This window comes from Melanotaenia boesemani, chromosome 7 (genome assembly GCF_017639745.1).
Source record: "Melanotaenia boesemani isolate fMelBoe1 chromosome 7, fMelBoe1.pri, whole genome shotgun sequence".
NCBI classification, from domain to species: domain Eukaryota; kingdom Metazoa; phylum Chordata; class Actinopteri; order Atheriniformes; family Melanotaeniidae; genus Melanotaenia; species Melanotaenia boesemani.
The window spans coordinates 10,229,982-10,248,056 of record NC_055688.1 but is presented as its reverse complement, the minus strand read 5'-3'; the positions used below and the strand labels follow the sequence as shown (position 1 = coordinate 10,248,056).

The window sequence follows — 18,075 nt, the reverse complement described above, 5'->3', positions numbered from 1 at the left end:
ATTGTGGCATTTGTTATTAAGACATCAATCAGTTTGAGATCCTCTGAAGAGGTTTTGATGCGAACAAAGGATTTCAAGATGGATTCAATAATCACATCTTAACCATCTGAATGAATCCTGAATGTACAGTATCTTTAATACTACCCACTGGTTGGAAGTGGAGTTATGATGCAAGCAACAAACAGGAAATGACTCCTGCTATGATGCTGTTTTCCCTAATGGGTTAGAGGATGACAAGACAGTTGGGCTCATCTGATATGAAGTGGTCAAAGGTTAGAGACCAAATAGTGATAAGAGCAGACAGTCAAAAAAAAAAAAAAATTTGAAGAAAAAAAAAAGATTAGCTAATGAACTTAACTCGTGGATTTTTTTCTTTAGTTTCTGACTTTGGTAAACTTGTGTCTGAAAACAATGCACTTCAAACTAGTGATGATTTAATAAGAAATTACAATTCAAATCATTAGTTTAATTCTGTTGTATTTATTTTCCATTAAAATCCTTTACATTAGTTGGATGTGTTAAGTTTAAACACAGATTAACTTTGCAGTTAAGTATAATTATCTTTGTTTGGTAGAAGTCATCTGACTTCTGTGTTTGAGACCTACAGTATAATTAAACTTGTTAAAAAATTACAGCATGTTTCTATGTGCTGAAGAAAAATACATATTCAACCTTTTTTCTCATTATTAAGTTCAGCAAGTATCAAGTGAAATGAAATTAGTTATAATTATTGCTCACATGGATATTTTCACAGGGGGTTAACACAATTAAATGTAGCAGACAAAAGGTACAACCCTAAATCAGATAATAACTATATAAATGTTTTTCCCTGCATTTTCTTTCACTATTATTTAGTAGAAGACAGTATGAGCCCAGGATTTTTTGTGTTTGCATTTTCATCCTTATTTCATTAATCAACAAATATCCTTTTCTGTGTTTCAGGCCTGCAACAGGTTTAAAAAACAATGTTCCCCACTTTGCGTTTGCGTTGTCTTCTTGAAACATGTGTGGACATCCCTGAAACAGATGTGGTCCTGAGCAAGGCCGGATTATCCGGTGGGCATTATGGACACGGGCACGGGCCCAGACTGTGGGAGTAGTAGTAGGCTGTGAGAATGAGCAAGAATAAGAGAAGTGGCTGTTTTTAAACGGAAGCGAAAGCGAGGTAAGGAGGAGAAGGAGGTGTGTTCATTAAGAAGTGTACATTCTATAAACACTTTCTTCATCAAATCGAGGGAGGAAAATGAGGATGAAGTAATAGAGGACGTGGAAGCTAAGCCGATGGGTCTGGATGTGGAGGAGGCCCTACAACAGAGCCCAAGGCTAGCTGCAGCAACGACTTGCAGTGAATTTATTATGTCTGTGACTCGGCTTTGTGGAGGACAGTCAATGAAAATGGTGCGCTGTCCTTATTGATCATGGAGCGGCTGCCTTTTACAACAGGGAAAGCAAATATCCCGCTTCAACCTGTGATGGGGGCTTAGGCGGTAAAGTGCGCTCCTTCATAAATGATCTAACGTACTGTCATCTTCCAAATGGAGAAAAAGTCCCTTGAGACTGGATCACCTATTTAACATATACAGGTAACAGTTTTTGCTTCCCTTGCATGTTGTTTGCATCAAAGAAAAAAAAAAAAAAAAAAAAAAAAAAAGTTAATTAGTGATTTTTCCCACTGGAAACATCCTGAATGTGACCACGAGAAAAGCTCAGAGCACTGCAACAGTATGCTAGCTTTACTTCGGCGCTCATCAGCCACTGGGAGCGGGAATGGGAAGAAAACTGGCCCAACAGCTGGAAGGAGAGAAGCAGTGTTGGCAGGAGGTGCTCAGAGGTTGCTGCAGTGACTTCTCACACTCTCACACTAAACCTCCGATTTCTCATGCTGAAATACACAAGAGCAATGTCGGCTAATCGGGAGGTTCGGGAATATTCTCTGTGGGCCACATTACTCTTGGGCTCGTGACCTGGTGAAACAAACAAATAAATAAGTGGAAATGGGCCTACAATATGATCTATCTGAGAGGAATAAATCATAGTGCTGTGCGGTTTAATAGTAAAATATCTATTCATCCTATACCAGCATTTCTGTAACTAAACTTTCAGGATGTAGGAACTACTTCTTCTTCTGCCTGTAGGCAATTGTGAAAAAGCGCAGCATGGCGTTGCAGCAGCAGCCCAACATCTGAGGGTCAACAGCAGTAAAAAAGTTTTGAAGACAGGATACTGAATTCTTGGTTTAGAGGCCTTACAGATGTCTATGATGCTGCTGCTTCAGTTTTTTTTTCTCTGGAGAGATATAATGAATCACATCATAACCTCTATTCTTTCCATATTTATTATTAATTTACACCCTACAAATTTGGGAACTCTGTCCAGTCCGAGGTCTATTAATAAGCCCCTCAGTGAAATCCTTTAATACCATATTAATATTTTCTTTATTGCAGTCGTAATGTCATTCTGAGGTAAATTTGTGGATTTTTCATGTCTCTCATGTTTGAATAACTTCAGAACTGCTTTGCTCTGTTAAGGCAGGAAACATCTTCAGACTTAAAAGAAGCCATTTAAAATCCCACACTCTCAGTAGTCAGGAAGTAATATGCTGATCTGAAGGAAGAGGAAGGCTTTGAAAAACACCATTAATCACAGTGAAATCTCAGATTTATTCTCCACTGTCATCTCATCTCTTTGGGAAATTACAGCTCAAGGCTCAGAGGAAGAAGATGAAAAAAATCTCCCCTCCCCTATGAGTGAAGCTAGCTGATTTTATGAATGGGCTGACACATCTTGGTGTAAAATGTTGTGTATGTAGGTGTTTTAAACTTTCTGAATATCTTGTTTGTAGGCATGCACCAGTTTAAGTTTAGAGTATATAAACAAGATGAATTCCTATAGAAAGATACAATTAAGAGAGAAAATAACTCATGTTGAATTTAGAACAGTCGTGTGTCTAAACACTGCAATCCTCCTAATACAGGAGGAGGATCATATTCTTCACCTTTTAAAATTTGTAAGCACTCTTTCAAGTTCATGTTCACCAATTTTTTTTTTTCATCAGTCCCTGATCCCTTCTTTGCTCTGATCCATCTTCATAAACGGGCCACAGAGTCCAGTCACTCTGATCATGTGTATAATCCTCTGTCATCTGCTGGACAGCTCTTCACATAAATCAACCCACTGAACATAACTAAGCGTTTAGCTCTTAACACCTGCTATGGCTCTTCAACTTGGCTCTTCATAAAATGAATACATTTGTCCTTTAACACTTCGTTGCTTAGGAATTTGCATAGGAAGCCCCCGTTTCTTTGATGATGCAGTTGGATGACAAAAACAGCGGTTAGTTGTGAAGCTGTCAGATACACAGCTATGTGGTATAATTAGCTAATTTGATGCTAATCTTTGGGGAACAGTCTAAACCTTTTTTATAATTTTGTGTTTTCTTTTTTTCAGGTTTACATTGTAAAACATTTCAGCAATCTCTTGCTCAGTCTTTCCACATACTGTAAATTATTCTTCTAAACAAACAAAATAAAAATGTTAGAATTTGCCAACTGGGACTACTTGGAAACCAATGAACAAGGACTCGTGGGGAACAATGTTTGTCTCTTTTTGTGACTTATTGCAATTCAGACTTGGCTGTTTTTTTTTTTTTTTTTCTTTTTTTTTGTTAACCCTCTCCATCTGTTTACTGGGCTAATAAAGCCAAATTAAGTCATTAAAAATATGTATAAATATTTATCTTTATATGGCAGTAAAATAGAAAGGTCAAAGCTAAATCAATCATTTTGGAGGAAGACTCATATCTAGCGTTTCAACCAGAGTGAACAATGTTTGGTACTTGGAGTTAAAATTTAAATTGCAGATTTAGAGGACGTTTGGGGACATGTGAAACTCAGATTCATTAACTTGCTTAAAACGTGCATTCTTTCAGGGAACAAAAACATTTTCATTCATCAATTTGGATATTTTCCATTTTAATTTTTGGGTTTTGGATTTCTTTAGAAGTTTTGTTTCCACCTTCACTTCTTAGAAATGCAAGTCTCGTCTTTGTACTTCTGGTTGTCTCTTGTAATGTATTCTTGGATGTCACCACCTGTTCTATTTTTCCCATTAACTCCCCTTCAGAGGGGTGATAAGGTGCATACAGCATTTTTGTTTCAGTTAAAACAAAGGCCATTTGTTATGACATCTGTCTGGGCTGCCAAATCCTGCATTTGGGTCATCCTCCAACCATTTAATGCAACAGGTTGGTAGATGCCAAATAAGTTTTTCATGGTCTGTCTTTACAGAACTGAAAACTTCTTGACTTCAGAGATGAACCTTCTTGTAAAAGCTCAGTTTGTGTTCTTTGGTCAGTCATTGAGATGTACCCACAGGCCATCTTGTCTAACCTGACTTCTGTGTGTTTTGTTGAGTTTTGGAGTTTCAGTTTTTGCCAGAAAACAATTGCTTCGCAGCATATTCAAACAGCACTAATTAGACCCACAGAGAGCCACTACTGCTGCACTAACTTTACACTACTGTTGTCCTTAACTTCTGTTAGTGTGCATCAGAAAAAAAGGAAGGAAACGTGTGTTTGTGTTGTCGTGGGCATGTGTGTGCTTAATCTACCACTGCCAAACTAACCTGTCCTGCTGAGGCACAGCTTGGATGGAACTTCTGCTGGCATTCAGGTTAAAACCATAAAAGTTTATTTCCTTAATGGTGACATTAAATTCTCTTCATTTATTTGTCTTCACACTTGTATTTAAACACTTCAAAAATAAATTAAGTCCTGTCTTTTTCTGTAATTGCTTTCAAATTTGAAGCCTTTTTTGTTCTGTTCATTTATGTTAAATTAATAGAAGACATCACTATTGTTACAGTCTCAGGTCCAAGCCTGTTTTTATGGGTTTAATATAAAGCCATAAAAATTTTGCAGTTGTAAATGAATGTTTGCAAATAGTTTCAGATTGTAAATCAAGTTTAGTCATCCTGCAAAAAAAAGAAAAACGAAAAAAATAAAACTGCCAGAAAAAATTTTAATTTGTGATGGTTGTAAAAAAGATTAGTATCTGTAAAGAAATGTATAAGTGCTTTTACAAACATCTGTTCATGGATGCAAAACAAAAAACTTTGTGCAAGACTGGCTCTGTCATTACACCTCCATCTGACTGGATGAAATCATTCTGTCCAATCAGAGAGCAGATGAATCCCTGTCCTTCCGATAGCACGACCAGAGCAGTTTATTAAATGGCACTGGGTGTGACTATCTCGGTGAAAAAAATTGATGTGATGAAGTTTATTACATCATCAGACAAAACGATGTCATTCAGTCTGGAGCTGCAAGGTGAATGTGATAAACTGATGTTACTCAGTCTCAGACCCCAACAGCATGTGCTTCCAACTCTTTCTCTGCAAACCGGCACTTTGGTCTCAACCTGGTCGATATTGGAAGCTTGCGTGCGCCACATTTACTATTTCAATGGAGCTTGGATTCCAGGGTAGCCACTAGGTGTCTGGTTCACCATAGTTCTCACTAGCAAGCGCCACTTGTAGGTGGCTGTTGGCCCCCTGAGTAGACAGGTGGTGGGATGTACGGGAGCCCATGAGATGATTCCGTTCTATGTCTCCCCTGCTGTATAATCTTCAACCTCCGGCCCCAAGGAGCTGTTGGATGCGACTACCTGAAGCAGTGACATAGAACAGTGTGGTGTGTGGGTGCCCGGTGAAGCCAAATGTTGTAGTTTGCAGAGAGAGTCTGCAGTACCCGCTGCACAAGTCTCAGACTGAGTACTCCCTTTGAGACACAGTCACACCACCATCAGTCTTTAAAATCTATGATTTGTCGTCATCCAGTCAGAGAGAGATGCACCTTCAGAGTCTTGCATGCAGTTTCTTGCGTTGCATCTGTGAAAAGATCTTCACAAAAGCATTTTGATTTTTCTTTACAGATACAAATTTCTTTTATAACTATGCAACTCCTTTTCTACACATTCACAGACTTAAATTTCTCAGCTGATGGCTGCTCCTCCATCCCTCTGTTTAACAGTCCCTGTTGGGGGGAGTGGTAGATGGAGTCCCGGTTCTCGAGGTGTGCGGCTGACACACTGGGGTGAGTACTGACACACGCAGGGTGGTTGTCTGGTGGGGCCTGGTCCTTTTGGGCATGGTGCGGGCCCTTTGCCATGGAGAGCGGGGGGGCTGCCTCTTGGCTCTTGGGACCCTGGGCCCTTTCGCTCTGGTCGCCCTGGATGGCTGCCTGGCGGGGTTGGCAGCTTCCTATCTTGGCCAGCTGGGGCCTGTGCCCCGTGACCACAGGGAGCTTTGCCTGAGGCCTTCCTCTGCCGCCCTCGGGGTGGGTTCGAGGTGGTCTTTGTAATGGGGTGGCTTGAGTTCATGTTCCGGGATTTCTGGTGACTGCCTTCATCTCTGCTCACTCCTCATTCCTCATACACTGAGTTGTCCATTGGGTTTATACACTAAGAGATACTTTTGATTTTTTTTTTTCTTTTATCTGTGTGTCTTTGATACTTTGGTTGTTATTGTGATAAATCTTGTTGTTGTTGTCCTTTTTATTTTTATTTTTTACAAGCTGCTGATTGTCAGTTTACTTGTAAAAGCTGTAAAAAATTCTCTGTTGTGTTTCTGTTCAGGTGTAGCAGCTGTTTGTTTCTCCTATCTATTCTATCTTTGTCTCCTCTTCCTTTTTTCTACTTTCCTTTTTACTTCTTTTCTTATGTTTCCATCCCCTCCGGTCAGGTCCAGCAAGATTACATAAATTCCATAAATCCAAATAAATAAGATAAAACTATATGTTTAAATAAATATAGAAATAAAAAAATGAGATTATCAAGAGAAGCCTTATACCCATAAAGGTCCCCTTGGCAAAGCCACTTTGTTTGGCACAGCAGCCAGACCATCATTCTGCCTGCTACAATGCTGGACAGGAGGGTTAGGAAAGGTCAAAAAAAAAAAAAAAAGACTAAAATGTTAATGAACGATATTCATTGATGGTTAACGTTAAGTTAGTGATTTTGATAATCGTAAATAAATGGCCACAAGATGGAATGCAATTTTAAAATATTTTTTACATTGTTTTTGAAGCCGAATATACATTCATGGGTGTCTTGTCTCCTTTTTGTCGCCATCTTTGCAGATTTTTCCGGTGCCTGTCAGGAAATTTTTTACACCCATACGTTAAAAACGCAGTCCTGGGCTGTCTTTGTTTGGAGGGTTGTGTGGCCCTCTCTCTTACCCCTTCTCTTTCATCCGAAAGAGAATCAAGATAACCCGTAGTTATGGGGTAGTGCTAAGCAATGGAAATGGGATTCAGCCTTATAAACCTCAATGTGAGAAGAACTAATGACAGTATCAAACCAGCACCATCTGGGATCATGTGCAAGAACCTTAATCTTAAGCTGATGGGCAGTGTCATTATTTCTGGTTCTTCCTTTATTTCTTTTTCTTATAAAATGAATTAAACTGAGATCATAACTTGATGTATACCTGCCACCTTTATGACTAGTATGAAAACCAGCCTGGTCTTCTTGAGATGCATAAAATTACCACAGCGTGATGTCTTTAAATTTTGCGCCAAAATAAAAGAAAAATGCTGATAGGAAGCCAAATAGTAGCTGCTGTTTTTTTGGCTGCTTTTGCTTTGATTTTCACTTGCTGTTTGCTAAGATTTAGCCAACCACAATAAAAAAAAATAAAACTATATTTTTACTGCAGAGTGAAAGAAATGCGAGCAGAAAAAACCTGGAGGGTCACCAGTTCACACATGCTGGAAAGTTAAGATTAAGTTAGTTGCTTTCTTGGTGCTGGCATGTGTCTAGTGTTAAAAGCACAAGTCCATTTGACATGTTTCTGTCAGATAAAGCTACAGCTTGATATCAAAGGTAACTCTATAAGTCTCTTTCTAACCCTGTAATATAACTCTATGTAGTCTCCTCTAAATGATCTGGTGCCAACAGCTGTTGGTTCAGTTGTTTACAGTTTGTAACAGCTTGCCACAAGTTCAACTAATTATGTCATCCATAGCTTAAAACCCTTTTAGTTAAAAAGTTCAACTAAAGAGAGTTAATGTTTTTTTTTTTAACTGCAGAATCTTTCGAGACCTCAAGGTCACTCCTGAGCAACATTTCAACCTCAAAGCTTTTTTCTTCTTCTTGTTTGCATTTTATTGAACATTAAAATGACTCATTGCACAAAAATGACTCTTGTAATCCAGACAAGCTATCTTAACATTTTTAGTCTAAAAACAAAGAAACTGCCAAACCAAATGTTGGTGTTAGTAGTCTTGTCCTTCCGCCTCTGTCTGACATGTTGATGTTGTTTCCATGGTAACATATTAAGTAACTGTTCCATCTTGTAAACAACTCTCTTCAGGACTAATTTATTTCATTGTGTTTGTAGACACTAATAGTTTACACAATACATGTTTTTCCTTTCCTCTTTCCTCTTACCTCCTCCATAAAAATCAATTTTCTGCTAAAAAAAACAAACAAAAAACTGGTCTTCTATCGTCACATCACAGAAACACATTACTGCAGCACTCACCAGGTCGTCAATGCCGATGCTGTTCCAGCCCTGCATGATGGGCAGGAAAGAGATGAAAGTGGGAATGACCCAGCAGCCACCAATCATTAAAGCCACTCGCATGGGCGTCATTTTGTTCCGGTAGACCAGAGGCTGGCAGCAGATAGCGTAGTACCTGGAGAGAGATCATTGAAAGGATGAAAATGTGATCAGTTGCGGTTTGGTAGATCATCCGCACAGGAGAAGCAGCCAGCACATAGCACACTGAAAAGGGATATGCAAAGCACGGAGTTTCAAGCAATTTCAACCAATTCCATTTCATGATTTTCTTTAGGATGCTTATATTAATTATATTAATATTAATTATATTATTAAGATATTATCAATTATGTCTCTTTTGTTCTGGTGACCGCTATCAGCGTCATCAGCTTCTGAGGATGTGGAAGGTAAACTAGCTTGCAGCTCTTCATATTTATTTAGCTTGTTTAAAGAACATATGGGGAAATGCATTTTAATATATGCATATTAAAAAAAAATAACATTGATCATTGTAATCATTGTTTTGTTCTTTAAAGGTTGCTGGTTCTCCATTTTTTCTTTCAGTAAATCATAAACCTAGTTAGCATTTTTATTTGTAGTCTTTCAGTCAGACATTTCTTTATAGTTTTCTACAAAATATTGAATCAATACTTTCAAATAATCCATTAATATCAGAAAATAGTATTACAAGCTGGCAATTCTGCTGCTTTCTTGGAAAGGCCATTCTTGGAAAGCAGATTTCTAATTTCAATATGTGTTTGATCTGGTAAATAAAAGATAAATTAAATTAAACATGTAAAGATATGTTGTTTAAATAGATGTTTGTTCATTTGAACTGAATTCATGAGATTGATTTCCATTGAGTTTTTTCTTGGATTCCACCACCGATATTTGCTGTTTACTGTCTATGTTCTGGTGTTTTGAGGCCTCTATCTTTTAACACGTTTTTTCCAAACTTTATTATGTTTAATGATGGCCATTGTTTTCCTTGAATTTGCTTCTCCAGTTTCATTCAATTTCAGATTTTCCAGGTCCAAACCATGTAACCAGGTCCAAACCATGTTCTTTAGGTGACCTGTCGTCCACTAATTCAGAGTAGCACAAGTGACCATAAATAAGTCCTGTTTCAATTCCAGATTGCTTAAATTTGCTCTCTGGTGAACTAAATTTTAAGCCTCTAACCATGAAAAATTATCAGCTGTTGGCAGAAAAGCACAACATAAACTCAAAGTTAAACTTAGATGCAAAATATAAATAAACTTTTATGATGTACTTGAAAACTTGGAAATCAAAAGTCAAAAATAGTCCTGTCTCTTCTTGGATTAGACATTCCCCTGTATCTTCTTTTTTTTTTTTTGTTTCTATTGATACATTATAACAAGAATCAACCAACAAAAGACCAGGAATGAGGACACAAAGGAACATTTAAAAGCATTTGTATGTGTCTGCTCTTTTCTCTTGTCATTCAGTCCCTCTGCTCTTGTTTGGCACCACGAGTGAACGGCTGCTGTTAGTGCATTTAAATATGTTAATCACCAATAATTTAGCACTGGTGCTCTCATTTTATCTCATGTATCAGTTTCTAACTTCTACTCCCTCATCCTTTGTCCATTCTGTTAGTTCTCTTCTGTGGATTAATCCCCCTGCCACTGATTCAACATCTAACCCTTTATCTTGAACTCATGCTGATTTCTTCATCCCTAAAACCTCTGCTGGAAATAAAAAAACCTCAATAACAGCCCCATCACCATCTATTTTCAGGTGGTCTTGGCTACTGGCATTGCCTCTTGAGACGTGTGGCATCACATCAGTCGCCCTTCAAGACAGTTATTGACCTGATGCAAAGTGCTGGAGACACAAATAGCCTCTTTAATTTTCTGCATCTGGCAGTAACCCTTCCTGTGATATTCAACATGTATAAAGACTGTTGAAAATGAGATTTTGTGGCCATGCTACCTGTTTTGTTTTTTTTTTGTTTTTGTTTTTTTTGTATTTTTTTGTTTTTTACTGGTTTAAATTAGAGAAAAAAAAGCTGACATCTGCCAGCACACTAAAACTAAAGAAGAGGCCCTTGTATATGTCAATTCCTTCAGAGGAAATTCAAAGGAAACCACATCTAGCCACTCATTCCAACCCATATCTGTCAGTCCTATGGTGGACTTTTCTTTTCCTTGTTCTTTGCCATTACTTTTATACACTTTTTGATGCCATGGCAAATGTTGAACTTCCTTATCAAGCGAAAGTAACTAAATCTTTCTTGGTTCTCTTGTCCCACACTAATAGATTGTCTTTAAACAACTGGAACCAGCTGGCCATTTTATGATTTCTTTTACCATTTCATTTAATGTACAACTCACTCTCTACCAAACACATCCAGGCTCTGAATTTGTCATCAGATATTGTGTTTGTGAAGAAATGATATCAGATGCAACGACTGGTATTCCCAGCATGCTTGTAGGCAGTCATGCCCAGAAGACCACATCTCTTACAAAAGTGGAATCACAGAGATGATAAGAAAATTGTGAAAGTAAATGACAGAAAAGGAGGAAAAGAGAGAAAGAGGAAATCTGGCAGAGGGAGGAGGGTGAAAGAGAGAAAAAAGAAAGGAAGACAGGGAGGATGAATTCCTCTGATAAGGAAAAAAGAAATTTTACAGAAAAGCTCAAATGACCAATTTGGCATTACTGACTGTAACAAATCCTTTACATCTCTAATTCCACTTGGCCTGGCCTGTGTGTGTGTGTGTGTGTATATTGTAAGTGCTATTAGAAGGAGCTGTTATGTGTGGTATTACATACAACTGTAATAAAAGACCATTGGCTGAACAAGAAACAGGAAAAGCACACTAAACACTGAAAAACAACTAATTGCCTTGATCATACACTCACTGGCCACTTTATCAAGTTCACCTGCTCAACTACTTGTTAACACAAATATCAGCCAATCCCATGGTGGCAACTCAATGCATTTGGTCATGTAGACATAGTCAAGATTAAAACTGAGCATCAGAATGAGAAAGAAATTGGATTTAGGTGACTTTGAACATGCCATGTTTGTTGGCCTGAGTATTTCATAAACTGCTGATCTGCTGGGATTTTTACACACAACCTTACACAATCTCTAGGGTTTACAGAGAATGGTCTGGAGAAGAGAAAATATCTAGTCGCAGTTGCCTGAAGGAAGGGCAGCTTGCCCATGTCAGAGATCAGAGGAGAATGGGCAGACTGGTTGGAGATGACAGAAAGCAAACAAGAACTTAAATAAACACTGGTTGCAACCAAGGTATGCAGAACATCGTCTCTGAACGTACACCACATCCAAGCTTGAAGCAGACGGGCTACAGCAGCGGAAGACCACACCAGGTGCCACTCCAAAAGCAGGACAATAAAAGACTGGAAAAACACTACCTAGTCTGATGAGTCGCCATTTCAGTGACAACAGCTTAACACACTTTGCCCCCCAAATGTTGCAATTATATACAATTAATCCAGAGAAAGTCTTGTCAGAAAGTTTTCATATAACTCACAAATTTTCTCTCAGCACCAACTCTGTTGATACGTTTGTATAACCTTTGCTTTTCCTCTGGAGGTTGACTCAACATTGCGCTCTGCTGCAATAGAAATGAAGTTAATCTGGTTTATACCATCGTCAGTCACTGTGGATATTTTCCTGCCTCCTGTGCTGTGATCCTACCTCATTACCTACTCGCAGTGCGTGGCATTTCACAGCCATCAGTAATTTGCAGAGGGTGTGTATACTGTGTGTAGTCTCCATGTGCTGTGGCATTATAAAAAGGTTAAGAGGCCCTTTTCTATTTGAATTCCCAAAACGGTTGTGTTGAAAGGTTGCAGATTGATTCTTTAAGTGTGGATGAGGAGTAGTGAGTGACAGAACCCCCTGTGTCTCCATCCCAAGTAGGAATCCTTGTATTGGACCAGCATAAATGTCCAAACACGCACATCCACTAAGATGCACTATGCAAGCACACCCCTGAAGCACAAGTACATACAAAGAACACAACAGATGCACAAAGATACACATATACACACACATTCATACACACATTAGCCTGGGTAAGATTAGAAGCAGACACAGCACAGTTGAATGGCAGCATGTCTTGACCACGAGCACTGTAAATGGCCCCTGCTTCCCTTTGATCTGCAAAACATGGCTTTCTGTTTATTTCAGACATTTTTATTCAGACATTATTTATTTGAGAGCAGATTTCCAAAAGCAGCTAATGTTGTTGCATTCTACGTTCACATGAAGCTGCAGGACATGGGGATTTTGCAAACAGATGGTTGTGGGTTATAGTTCTCTGTGCTACCCAAACAGTGAAAATTTGGAAATCTAACAATAAGACAATTATGTTCTCGAGATTCTAAAAAAAAACAGACCTACCACTAAATGTAAAGATGTTTGCCCACTTGTCCAAAATGTAGTATTTTCACAATCCCAGCTTGGGATTAATAAAGTACATTAAAAATGTTAAAAATGTGTTGGCCACATCTATTTGGATTATTTTTTTTACTTGCTAAGACTCAGCAGCCACTTTTATAACTATACATGTTCAATTGCTTGTTTACAGAGAATGGTCTGGAAAAAAGAAAATATCCAGTGAGCAGCAGTTGTCTGCTTTGTTCATGTCAGAGGTCAGAAAAGAAAGGGAAGACAAGTTGGAGATGATAGCAAGGCAACAAAAACTCAAATAACCACTGGTTACAACAAAGGCATGCAGAATACCATCTCTGAATGCACAACACATCCAACCTTGAAGCAGATGGGCTACAGCAGCAGAAGACCACACCGGGTATCATTCCTGTCTGCTAAGAACAGGACAACACAGGCTCACCGAAATTATACAACAAAAGATAAAGAAAAATGTTGCCTGACTTATTAGTCCCCACCTCAGCTGCCACTTTCAGATGGGAGGGTCAGAATTTGGTGAAAACAACATGACATGAACCCATCCTGCCTTGCTTTAGTAGTTCAGGATGGTGGTGGAATGGTTTGCGAGATATTGTCTTGGCACATTTTGGGTCCCTTAGTTGTGACTTAGCATGATTTAAACACCACATCCTACCTGATTATTATTGCTGACCATGTCCATCCCTCAGTGACCATAAGGTACCATCAGTAGAGCAGCTTTGAGATGTGGCAATGTTATTTTTTCCTTCTGATCTGATCGTGAAAATGTTTAAATGACCCTTTTTGATCGGATTGAAGATTCTTTCAGAATGAGGCCAATTGGATCAGTTGACATGTTTACATGGCACTTTTTTTTCTGATTGGATGTCTGATTGGATGAAAAGTGTTCCATGAAAACACAGCTACTATCCATTTTTAAAACCTGTCTGAAAACCCATTTTGATGCCCTGCCCCGACTCAATATCAGACTACTATTTTATTGTTCTTATTGTCCATTTTACTGGTTTTACCTTGTGTTGTACTTTAGCATGTCTTTATAATTTTTGTTTTAGTTTATAGGACTTAAACTTGATTAATGGTTTTGCTAGAATCAGCCTGTCCCATCTGTACTGTGAATGTCCTCAATGTTCTGATTTTTATTGTTTTACCAAAGTAATTCTTTCCTTCTGCTTGGTCCGCTAAGAGCAAAGTGTGTGCCACCAAATTTCAGCCCACACAGAAACAATCTAATCACTGTTTCAACCACATCCTTAGTCCCTGTCAACACTGAGGTCTAATCGTCTGCCTCTGGCTGCTCCTGTCCCATCTCTTTCTCACATTATAACTCAGCACTGGTTGTGCTACTAAATATCTTATTGCTAGAAAATAAATATTTTTTCTGCAACAATCACTGAATCTAAGCATGTAAATTTTCTGAACAAGACTTGCTTAAATTAAAGTGACTTTGTTGAGCTGACTTTTGTTGTGCACTGGTTTATTTTCAGGAGATGAGGATATTAGCATGGGAAGATGGATTGATGGTGATTCACACAGATAATTATAAATGTTCTCTGCACCCACGCAGACATCTCTCCTTATTTAAATAACTTGATTTCAAAATAAAGGTTGGGGACCTATTGTTTTAACCTACTATAACACTGCTGAATTTGTGGATTTTGTAAAACACCTGTAAAGGAGCAATAAACCTACTTAAAAGGTTTTAGGGTGTTGGAGCCAATTCCAGTTGTCAGTGGGCAAGATGCAGGCAAAACATGCACAAACTGCTGTCATATAAGTCTTAGAAGGCAGGGCCCCAGTGTCTGATGGGAAAAGGGGTAAGCTGACATTAAAGTCTGGGAGACTGTTTGTAAAGTTACGTCCAAATGAGTATTTTGCAAAACTGAATTTTCCCTTTTCACAGTTGGTCATTAAAAAAAAAAAAACAAAAAAAAAAAAAAACGTAGGTGTGAGCTTTACCCATGTCCTCTTCCCCCTCCTCTCATTCCCCACTAGGCATGTGGGGGGTGGGTGCCTTCTGGGGTTGGTGGCGGCTCATTGGCTGCAGTCCCTGTATAGCCTGGCCGTGGGGGGTGGCATAATGTCACAGAGGCTCAACATCCAGAGGGAAGTTTGCTTCCCTTTGGACTTACATCCCTAGATCCCTCTTCTTTCCAGCTTGCTCTCTATCGCACACACACAAACACACACACACACAAACGTAGGGATTTGGGAGGCGTGCACGCCATCCTGGGTGAAGCGGAGGGGACCATATAGTGGCCTCCTCGGCTGCACTCTGTGGCGACTCGCCTCTCAGTTTTAATTGCACTTAGACACCAAAACACAACAAACACAACAAACAAACAACATCTGGGGGGCGTATCATGTAGTGCATGGCAGTGGAGACCACTAAGCACAATGCGGTCACTGCCCCTCAATTTTAATTGCAACAACACACACTTCAGTAGTCAGGAGCCGGGAGGGAGAGAGTAATGGGGACCTCTCACACCCATGTTCCCCTTGGGGGTTAGCCTGGGACAATGGTGGGTTATGTGTGACGTGATTGTGTGATACTGAGTGCTTATGGGTACAGCACAGAAGAGGGTGTGAGTGTGGGGTTATATGGGGTGGAGATTGGAGTAGGTGAAGGGTGAGGGAGGAGGGGGTCAATGGTGCCCTGGTTCCCGTGGTGTGCGGCTGGAACTTCGGGGTGTGTGCTGGCCCCCATTGTCTGGGAGGGGCCTGGTTCTCCTAGGCACGGTGATGGCCCTCTACCTTTGGTGGGTGGGGGGGCCACCTCTGGGCTCCTGGGGCCCTGGATCCTTCGCTCGGGCTGCCCTGGATGGCCAGTCTCTGGCGGGGCCGGCAGCTGCCGATCTTGACACACTGGAGTCTGTGCCCAAGACAGCGGGGGGCTCTGGCTGGGGCTTTCCTCTGCCACCCTCCAGGTGGGGCTGGAGTCGTCTTCGGGATGGGGTGGCTTGTGTTTGTGCTCCGGGGTTGCTGCTGAGGGCCCGGGTCTCTGGGCTGCACTGGTCTGCCTCTAACTTCCGTAGGGGCGTGGTCGCATTTGTACAATCTCACTCACCACTCCTCATCACTGATCACTCCTTATTCCTAACACTATGCATGCTGACACAGTCACTGAGTTGTCCAGTGGTTTTATATACTAAGAGATATTTTTTCCTTCTTGAGTATCTGATTGTTGTTGTGCTACTTTCGTGATATGTCTTTTTGATTTGGTTTAATTTTTAAGAACTTCTAATGACTAACAGTTCTATCTTTTTAGTAAAAGCCGAAGGAAATTTTCTGGTGTGTTTATGTACAGATGTAACAGTTGTCTGGTGATGGTGATGGTGTGGATTGAAGGGTCGTTGCTTTCTGTCTTTGGTGTTTTTGTCTCCTCTTTCTGCTTTCCCTTTTGCTTCTTTTTGCTGTCTTCCTTCTTTTTCAGTGCCCTCTGGTCAGGTTAAGCTGGAGCCTATCCCAGCATTAATAGGTGAGAGGGAGGGTACACCCTGAACAGGTCACCAGTTCATCGCAGGGCCAACACATAGGGGACAAACAACCATTCACACATGCACTCACTCCAAGGAAGAATTAAGAGTCATCAATTAACCCAACAAGCATGTCTCTGGACGGTGGGAGGAAGTCGGAGTACCCGGAGAGAACCCACGCATACACGGGGAGAACATGCAAACTCCACACAGAAAGGCCACTGCCCTCAAGGTTCGAGTCCCCCACCGAGATTTGAACCAGCAACCTTTTTGCTGTGAGGCTGCAGCGCTAACCACCACACCACCGTGCAGCCCTTCAGATTATCAAGAGGAGTCTTATATCGGTAAGCCTCCCCTTGGCAGGGCAAATTTGTTCAGCATGATACAGCAACCAGATTATCTTTTTGCTTGCTATGATGCTGGACAGGACAGGTAAAATAAATAAATAAATAAAGATAATTAGTTTAATCTTGTGCTCTACATTTACATTATTGTAAATGTTGTTCTGCATTTTAGAATTTCTATCCATAAATAAATATGCTGACCTGACAATCATGAAAAAAAGCTAATAATAAGCATAAATTTAAATCGTGTGGTTTAGCATTCTTCATCATCAGCATGTTAAAGGCGTTCCAAGTATGAGAGCATGATAAGATATCTATCCTCGCTCTAAAGCAGTCCTTCTCCTTGCATCTAGTTCTTTCAGCCATCCTGTGTTTCTCAGTCTAAATAGCTCAGAGTTAGCCTCTTCACTGAATGCATTTATGCTAGAGCATCCTCCTTTTAGCAATTCTGTTATTTTTAGTTCTAATTCATTTCTATTCAGCCCTTTTCAGTATCTTCAGTTCACATTAGATGAATAAGAAGCTTTATGCTGCAGCTGCTCACTTGTTCTCTTTTTCTTTTTCTTCTCCATTTCCCCTTCTCGCTTTCAACATGCCTTTTTTATTTTACTCTCCTTCGCTTTCTCTTTTGTACACACAAGCTTGTGTTGTCTGTAAGCCAAGTTAGTTCTTAAAGCAGGAACACACTGGAGGCAACATGGTATTTCTTTTTTTCTTTTAGCTTTTTTCCAAACCCTGTGCACATGAATAAAAGTTCTGCTACTTTCAGCTTCTCTTTATGAACTGAATTTAATTTCTTAAATTCTGACATTTTCTGATTCCTGATTTTAAATCCAAAGTGACCTCTGACCTGTTTTAAGATGAAAGGACAAGAACATAGCTGGTGATTACAGTAAGTCAGCAGGCATCCCTTGATCACAGAAGGTAGTATGACATTTTTAAAGGTCCCATATTATACATTTGTCAACAATTTCATATGGGTGTCAGAAGTCCAACAACATTGTTTTCAAAGTGTATTCAAGTTCAACCTTGGTCTGTAATTTCAGCCATTCCAAATGTGGCTCTAGTGAGGTCTAATGAGAACGGGCTGTTTCTGTGACTGAATCTTTAAATGTTCATAAATCATGCCTGTCCACGCCCCTCTCTGGAAGAAGATCTGGCTTTTGCAGGTGCCCACTATGATTTTAAAGGACAGGCTCAGCTAGCTGGGGTGCGGGTCAATGACAGTATCCACTACCAGGGGCAGTGGTTATGTCCCTTCATGAGGTCAC

At 39.8% G+C, this 18,075-nt stretch overlaps 1 protein-coding gene across 4 annotated transcripts in view; it reads right to left on the bottom strand.

Moving 5' to 3' along the window:
* The window catches only part of htr4 (5-hydroxytryptamine receptor 4), a 259,262-nt gene that overhangs the window by 70,456 nt on the left and 170,731 nt on the right, over positions 1-18,075 (bottom strand). For all 4 annotated transcript variants that reach the window (XM_041990011.1, XM_041990012.1, XM_041990014.1 and 1 more), the window contains one exon: positions 8,542-8,695. In XM_041990011.1, coding sequence (XP_041845945.1) covers positions 8,542-8,695 — 154 coding nt within the window. The remainder of the gene's footprint in view (positions 1-8,541; positions 8,696-18,075) is intronic.